The sequence below is a fragment of the Armigeres subalbatus genome, unplaced genomic scaffold, assembly GCF_024139115.2.
Source record: "Armigeres subalbatus isolate Guangzhou_Male unplaced genomic scaffold, GZ_Asu_2 Contig435, whole genome shotgun sequence".
Classification (NCBI taxonomy): Eukaryota; Metazoa; Arthropoda; class Insecta; order Diptera; family Culicidae; genus Armigeres; species Armigeres subalbatus.
Window position 1 is genome coordinate 942,159 of NW_026943189.1, and position 8,344 is coordinate 950,502.

General features: G+C 42.4%; 1 protein-coding gene across 2 annotated transcripts in view; it reads right to left on the reverse strand.

The window, feature by feature from the left end:
• LOC134204172 (calponin homology domain-containing protein DDB_G0272472) overlaps window positions 1–3,158 on the reverse strand; it is a 60,811-nt gene extending 57,653 nt beyond the window's left edge. The window contains exon 1 of one of the 2 annotated variants that reach the window (XM_062678998.1): window positions 2,854–3,158. In XM_062678998.1, the coding sequence (XP_062534982.1) occupies window positions 2,854–3,005 (152 nt within the window). In that variant the 5' untranslated portion in view covers window positions 3,006–3,158. The remainder of the gene's footprint in view (window positions 1–2,853) is intronic. The other variant, XM_062678999.1, reaches the window with a different exon arrangement.
• Window positions 3,159–8,344: the final 5,186 nt, after the last annotated feature.

The following is an 8,344-nucleotide window of genomic DNA, read 5'->3' on the forward strand; positions in this document are numbered from 1 at the left end:
ATCTTAAAAATAGTCTCTTACATTTTTTTCGCGAAGAATCATGAAGTTTGATAGGATGTCGCACGCCATGTTTTTTTTTTCAAAAACTGTATTAAAGACGACTTCCACAGGGTCTTCAGAATCCTTTCCAGGTGTTCCGAAATGTTTCCTATGATTGGTAGAACTCTGAGATTAGTTTCATTTTATTTTCACAAAAAATGCCGAAGATTGATATGGCTCATGATACATTTGAAGGTGTTCGGATATATGTCCCCAGCTAGAGCCCCGGGACCGATTCCAGAGTACTGAAAACTGGCCATCATGCTTCCAAATTGGTCCAGTTCATCGCAAATATTTTTTTTTTCATGATACGATCCAATCGATCAACTCCATGATAATTTTCGGTCTGATGTCTGAAAATTTCAAACAAATCGGTCAGAAATTAAATGAGGTAGAGCAAAAACATAATCAAAATTTAGGTGCGCGAACTAGGTTGGTGATGCAAAGGTTAATCAAAGTGAATGAAAATTGAATAGCAATGATAGCGTCGATAGCTGTAATGGCCTTCGACGATGGTTGAGGCAGCTACCCAGGATTAAAACTCTGCATGAAGGTTTTGGTGAGAGTAAAAAAGATTAGGGTTCGTTGCTTTCACTCTGACCAGGCGGCTATTCCGATGCTTGAAATTTTGATATTCCTAAAAAAGCGATAATTAACAAAGATGAGGAACCAAAAGGATTAACACATGGAATGTAATCTCAAAATTTGTAAAAGCACAAAAATAAGAATTTCCTTTAAATTCTTTGAATTTATTCTTTAGGGAAAAATATACTCATCGAATCTATTTTACCAGCAGAATGATAAAAAACGTGGAACATCGTTTAAGAGTCCCCAAACAAAACATTTCGCGCCCTCGTTTGCCTTTCCGTTGAAATGAAATGAGCATCACATCCCGGCTTGGTACCTGCCTCGTATCTATAATAATGGTTACCAGCAACATTAGCGGCAGCACCATCAAAGGAGGACTAGCTACAGAGAGGTTAATGTTGAGGGAAAATGGGAGAAAAACCCCGCCGAAATGAGCAACACCGTTGAAATAGCGTGCAGTGAAAATGGATAACTACAACTGTCATTCAAATCGGATGCAACTGCACGCCACGGATCATGAAAGGCTACATGATGTGGGGCAACAGCATGGTTGCAATGTTGTTTGAGCAAGGTTATTCGGCACGTGGAAAAGTTAAAAAAAATGGATTGATTGGCACATTTTAAATACTGTAGGCCGGTTGGAGCTCAATCCAACTTTCATGTGAGTGCGAAAACGTTGCCGTTGTTAACGTTGTTAATAACACAAGAGTATGATTCAACGATTAATGGCCTAACCGCTAGTCGTCACATTTTTTTCCTCTAAGAAGCGTCGTTGGTACGTCATGTCTCTGGTACAGGATCTCCGGAAGCCACCGCACCGGAAGCATTATTAACGCTGGAAGACTAAACGCAATCATTTGACGCTCTGCAAAAAAGTAAAATATTATACCATGCTTAGTCATCAGACATGGTACATCCTGTACATGCTTTCACGCGACGAAAAAGAAACGGTTGACACTCTGTACGCTGGTAAAGGTATGATGTTAAACCTTTACCACAGCTCCGGAAGACGAACTTTAGCTTGTTGTTGCTTTCTTTAATGGCACACCCCAAGATGTATGACTGTTTTGCGGGATATAAAGAATATTCGCTTTATATGGGTCTTATTGCTACAAACGCCCTCAAAGCAAAAACTGATATTCAGGAGGATAATTTCATCCTATGTTGGATAATAGCACAAGGCTAACCTAAACATTCACACGAACCGGGAGCTATTGCTGTCGTAACTGTATTGAACTATGTACCCAACCATTGATAGGCTTTGTATTTATGGAATTAAAATCAGAGTTTTATCTGAATAATTGCCGCACGCGAGCAATAGGGATTCCATATTGGACTTGATGGAAATCCCCGCAATGTGATATATTGCTCGCGTTGCGATGACTATTTGACGTCACACACGAGTAGCATTCATAGAAGTGATGGATAGTATCAATTAGCGAACCGTTGGTGCATAGGTTCCACCGGTATTTGAAGAGAAGTCTTACAAAACGGGATTAATTTAAATTGTAACAGCATGTGCGGATTGATTGATAGGATGATGCGTAGTTTTGTTTCTATGTTGGTTATGTCATAGATACAAATCAAAAATACTGACGCTCCAGTCACTATTTCCGCCCAATTCATTTTGATAGTGAACTGTAAATTTATATCAACAAGATTCGACGCACTTTTCATCAAACACATAATAGTTAGCTTTAATCAATTGACTGCAATTGAGACCTAATACAGATGCCATGCCTTGATAAAAACGTCAACGGTGAACTGAAATTGTCAACGATATTATCCATAACTGGAGCCAATCCAAAAATTATCATCAGTGGTTCGTACAAATTTGAAATCGACACTAGTCTACTAGACTATTGCATAAGAATTTCATCACTTTCATCCTTTATCACAGATATTATTTTGGGGCTTATCTTTAAATATTTTATATAGCGCTAGCAGCAAGGCGTTATGTATTGTGCAATCTATTTAAAAAGCAACAAAATGATCTCAACGTAATCAGTTAATTGGTCTCAAATCTATCCTCATCAGCAATGAAGGTTCAAGAAATACGATTTCGGTAAATAATTTCATTGCTACGTCATAAAGATTTCAATATTGTTTCCAATTATAATGTTGACCTTTACCAACATGAGCGGGTATTCTTATCTAGTTTGTTCATTCCGAGAACAGATCAGAAACACACTGACAAAGACTGCAAGCAAGTCCAGTACAACTCACTCTTTCTTTCGACTCCTAGATAGTGGCTTGATGACAAAGTTGCACTCGCAAAGAGTGAAATCTTCCACTTTCGGTTTCGTCATTGCCGGTAAATCTTTGCACCCAAGCAGCTCGGAGATGTTTCGTTTTCCACGCACTGTTTTCCTTCCCATTACGAATCACACCGCTAGGAATAACAAACAACGGAACCGAAGGATGAGACTAATAGTGCTTTTTTCCTCTTCATAAATTACGTTGTCATCAGCACCGCAGACGACAATGACGAGTTTCCCACCGACCGAATCAGCTACTTAAAGTAACGTCCTTACCGGAGGATACCCACCATTTGACTGAGTCTAGCGTGCTATCTAGTGGCGATCCGGCGCCAAATTCCCAAATAAATCCTTGGCAGTCAACACCGATGTCAGACAAGAGGCCTAAAGATCGATGGTGCGGTAATGGGTGGAAGGTAGAGTCAGCTGGTGCCTATTGGTACAAGTGCCTCACTATTCGTATGGACTGCGCTGTCTATTCTCTATCATCAACTGTTGACGTGACAAGTCAGGGTGAAAAAAAAAACTCGCTCCAATGGGTACTTGGCGAGCTGAATATATTTTCTGGGTGGATTTAATGGTGGTTTGCTGTGAGTTTTCTGAATACTTTATTCACACTTCTACACACGGCAGTTTTATTTCACTGAGATGATTTGTGGCGATTTTCGAGTTGGATAGAGAGAAGTTGAGGTCCAAAATTGAAAGTTGGGTGTAAAGCAAAATCGTATCCAGAGCGCTTTATGTTGAAATTGAGACTTGGATATTCTATACACCGAAACTTATTGAAAATCTCCTCCCAGAAATCAAATAAACACTTGATAATCAATCAGCAGCGACTTTTTTGAGTCTAAATTTTGAATTGCAGATTTTACAAATTGGGTCCTAAAATGACGATCCGATATTCGTTTTTTTAGGGAACGATGAAACTAACCATCCTGTACGCGTTTTTCTGTCTCAGAAATTGAAAGAAATGTTGTTTATTTTCAAATTTAAAAATAATTGCCAATGCTTCCTGGACATTTTTGGTCTGGTTTGACATACAAAATAAAGTGGTATACTATGGTTGGAAACGCAAAGCATCGCAAGGCACTTTATTCAACTTTTGGCAGGTAATACGTTTTAGATTAATGGTTTATTTGTTTTGAAATGTTGCCTTTTCAGCAACAGAAGTTTCTTAGCCCAAAACATATCTTACACATAAATATAATTTTTACTTAATTGGCATGTTTCAAGAATTTAAATGACATCGGTTTATGTATTCTTTACCGATGCACTATCGTTCACAACCATAAACGAGGTAGCATTGCATACACAAATGAGAAAATCCATCGAAATTTATGCTTAAAATTAGGCACATAAATTAAATGCTATTATCATCGTAATTTCATTCCACGTCGAGCATCCGTGCGAGACAGTGCATAGTCCGCATACGGTCGAATCTTCTCCCGTTTTCTCCATAAGGCCAGGTTTTTTTTTTTACCGAAACGAAAGTACTAGAGTGAAGTATGCCTAATTGAAGCAATCATTTGAAAAGTTTTCGTCGTTTTTCGCAAAAAATAGACTTTTTTTTTGCAAAACTCATCGGCGTCCATATCGTCACGCAGGCGAAATCATCATCGTGCAAAGCCGACAGTCCCACCACCATCATCACTGATCGTGCGACTCCACCAACACAGGCGCTACACCCTACACCCGCAACTGTAGCCTCGATCGTGGCATGGGCGAGAGGCCGTCCGTTCGGTGTGCTGCTACAAGTCCCAGCCGGTGACATAGTAGTGCGAAGGGCTAAGTATATGTTTGATCTCTCTCTCTCTCGTTGTAACCCCTTTCTTCCCCTCTTTTGATAATTTGAACCACGTCTGTTTTTGATAATCCGTTTTCTCTGTGTGTTTGTTTATTGGTTTTGTGTTATTTTTTCCCCTGTGTTCGCTGCTGCGAGACATTTAAAGTCTGCAATGCGCGAAGGCGATGATAGCGGGGGAACATCGTATTCCTCGTCAAATAATGCCTTGTTGGCTTCTGATGCTCTGCGCCAAAATAAAATGGACACTAGCAACACCAATCTTTCTCCCACGACCCCCCGCCTCAAGGCCTACCCTCACGACTCTAGTGGGCCATATGTTGTTTTCCGACCCAAAGGCAAGCGGTTGAATATAAGTCAGATCAGCAAAGATCTGGAAAAGCGATTCTCGTCTGTCACGACCATTGACCTGGTTGGGTCCAGTAAGCTTCGCGTCACGGTCAGTGATCGCGAACAGGCCAACGAGATTGCTACCTGTGAGCTTTTCACTCTCGAATCTTCTTCTTCTTCTTATTGGTATTACATCCCCACACTGGGACAGAGCCGCCTCGCAGCTTAGTGTTCATTAAGCACTTCCACAGTTATTAACTGCGAGGTTTTTAAGCCAAGTTACCATTTTTGCATTCGTATATCATGAGGCTAACACGATGATACTTTTATACCCAGGGAAGTCGAGACAATTTCCAATCCGAAAATTGCCTAGACCAGCACCGGGAATCGAACCCAGACACCCTCAGCATGGTCTTGCTTTGTAGCCGCGCGTCTTACCGCACGGCTAAGGAGGGCCCCCACTCTCGAATATAAGGTCTATTTACCGTCAGCAGTGTGTGAGATCGCGGGGGTGGTGACGGAGGGAAGTATGACATGCGACGATTTGAAACAAGGTTTCGGTCGTTTCAAGAACGCTTCTTTGCCTCCTGTTGCGATACTGGATTGCAAGCAAATGTATTCAGTGTCGCAGGAGGGAGAGAAGCGATTTATTTCCCGTCTGACTCTTTCTGCATCACCTTTTCCGGGTCCGCACTGCCTGACTACATAGTGATGCCTTTGAAGCTTGACCAATGTACATACAGCGCCGAATCCACCAGCATCGTTCTCTCCAGCAGCGTTCTTGACGTAGCTACGCCGAAATGCTGAGGAAGGCCGCTTCACCAGTTGTTTCTGACACCATCTACTCGTCTCTTCCTTTGGACGATCAAGGTAGCTCTGTCTCTGAAGTTGGAAATGGGGCCTTTATTTTCAAAGGCTCAACGAGGAAACGAGTAAAGCAAAGCCAGCGTCCCTCGAAAAAGCCTAGAAAACAGCCTCTAAGTGAGCCCCATTCCAACATGGCGAAATCAAACGCAGATGGAACTCGAAAACGTTCAACTTTTGTGGTTTCACATCAGGATGAACGAGAGTTTCCACCGCTTCCGGGGACATCCAAAATCCCAGATGCCCCAATTTTTGCGATTTCTCAGCCAGAAAGAGAGCATGAGAGCGAGCACCTCCGAGCGCTCCAATGTTCACATTTCCTGGCATCATGGAGCTCATCCTCAACTTCTTCGATGCTTCCGACCCCGTGAAGAACATGGACAAAACTGTTCTTCCTATTCTGACTCCTCTCCTGAAGCAGCTGGCTTCAAAAATGCCCCTCCTCGAGTCATTCGTATCCTTCGATGACTTATTTCGTCGATAAGGCTCATATGGTTTCGATTGTACAGTGGAACTGTCGAAGTATTCTTCAAAAATTAGATATTTTTAAATTTTTAGTTAACAAATTACAATGCGATCTGTCATAAGACGAGTTTAAACAATCCCATTGAATTCCACCACTTAATTGTATCCTGACAGATACGTATTTCGACCTCAACAGTAAGGCCGTCTTCAGTGTCTCGTACTTGACTCGACTTAAGTCGAAGTCGAAAAAACAGCACTTCTTCTATAGGGTCGATTTTGCTCCGATGTCAGGCATCGAAGCTGTCGCATGTCAGGTGACTATTCGAGGAAAAGACCTTAGTATTGCCTCGATATATCTTCCTCCAAACACCGCGATATCTCGTAGAGATCTCTCGCACATCTGCTCGGTTATGCCCGAGCCACGGTTGCTCTGGGGAGATTTTACCTCCCACGGAATAGGCTGGGGGGAACTGTACGACGACAACCGTTCATCAACGATATACAACCTCTGCGACGACTTTGATATGACATTTTTGAATACAGAAGAAGTTACACGATTGGCTCCTCCAGCAAGAGATAGCCGTCTAGATCTTTCCATTTGTTCGAGCTCATTATCGTTGGACTGTACTTGGAAGGTGGTCCAAGCTCCCCATGGTAGTGATCATTTGCCGATCGAAGTTTTAATTTCCAATGGACATAATCAATCCGCCTGTATCGACCTCTTATATGACCTCACAAAGCACATCGATTGGGGGAAATATGGGGAGGCCATCATTGATGGCGGGAACAGTAACAGTTTCTACCTCAGTTGGTTATTGATAGCGCTCACCATGCACAACGCCGACCGGTACCAGGAGCTTCGGTTCGTAGGAAACCATATACTCCGTGGTGGGACAACGCGTGCACACAGCTCTATCGTGTAAAATCCAACGTGTTTAAGAAATTTCTGAAACACGGATCGATCGTTCTTCACAAACAGTACATCGCGCTCGAGATCCAGTTCAAGAAGTTGGTCAAAGTGAAGTAACATGAATATTGGCGCACTTTTGTTGAAGGTTTATCGCGCGAGACCTCAATGAAAACTCTGTGGACCGTCGGGAGGAGAATGCGCAACGCGTCGTCCGTAAACGAAGATCGTGAAAGCTCGTCGCGGTGGATACTCGATTTTGCAAAGAAAGTTTGTCCGGATTCGGTGCCGGTGAAGCAAGTGTCAAAGTGAATGATGCTTTTGCTGACAGTGATGATATAGATTGGTCCTTTTCGATGATTAAATTCTCGCTTGCTCTCCTTTCATGTAACAATTCTGCTCCAGGGATGGATCGAATCAGGTTCAATTTACTCAAAAACCTCCGAGACGTCGCGAAGAGGCGCCTACTGAGCTTGTTCACCCAGTTACTGGAGTGTAACATTGTTCCGGATGATTGGAGGCAAGTGAGGGTGATAGCCATCCAAAAGCCTGGAAAACCCGCGTCGGATTGTAATTCGTATCGCCCCATCGCGATGTTGTCCTGTCTTCGGAAGCTGTTGGAGAAGATGATTCTCTTCTGGCTAGACGAATGGATTGAATCGAATGGTTTGTTGTTAGATACATAATTTGAATTCCGCAGGGGAAAAGGAACGAACGACTGTCTTGCGTTGCTTTCTTCAGAAATTCAGCTTACCTTCGCTAAAAAAGAGCAAATGGGCTCAGTGTTTTTGGACATTAAGGGGGCTTTTGATTCAGTTTGCGTCGATGTCTTATCCGACAAACTCCACGAGTGTGGACTTTCACCAATTTTGAACAACTATTTGTACAATTTGTTGTCAGAGAAGCGTATGCGTTTTTCTCATGGTGACTCGGCAACTTCACGAATTAGCTACATAGGTCTCCCTCAGGGCTCATGTTTAAGTTCCCTTCTTTACAATTTTTACGACAGAGATAGTGATGAATGTCTCATCCCAAATTGCTCTTTAAGACAGCCAACTGCAGTTGATCTGCAAGGACCGTTGTAAGATACTC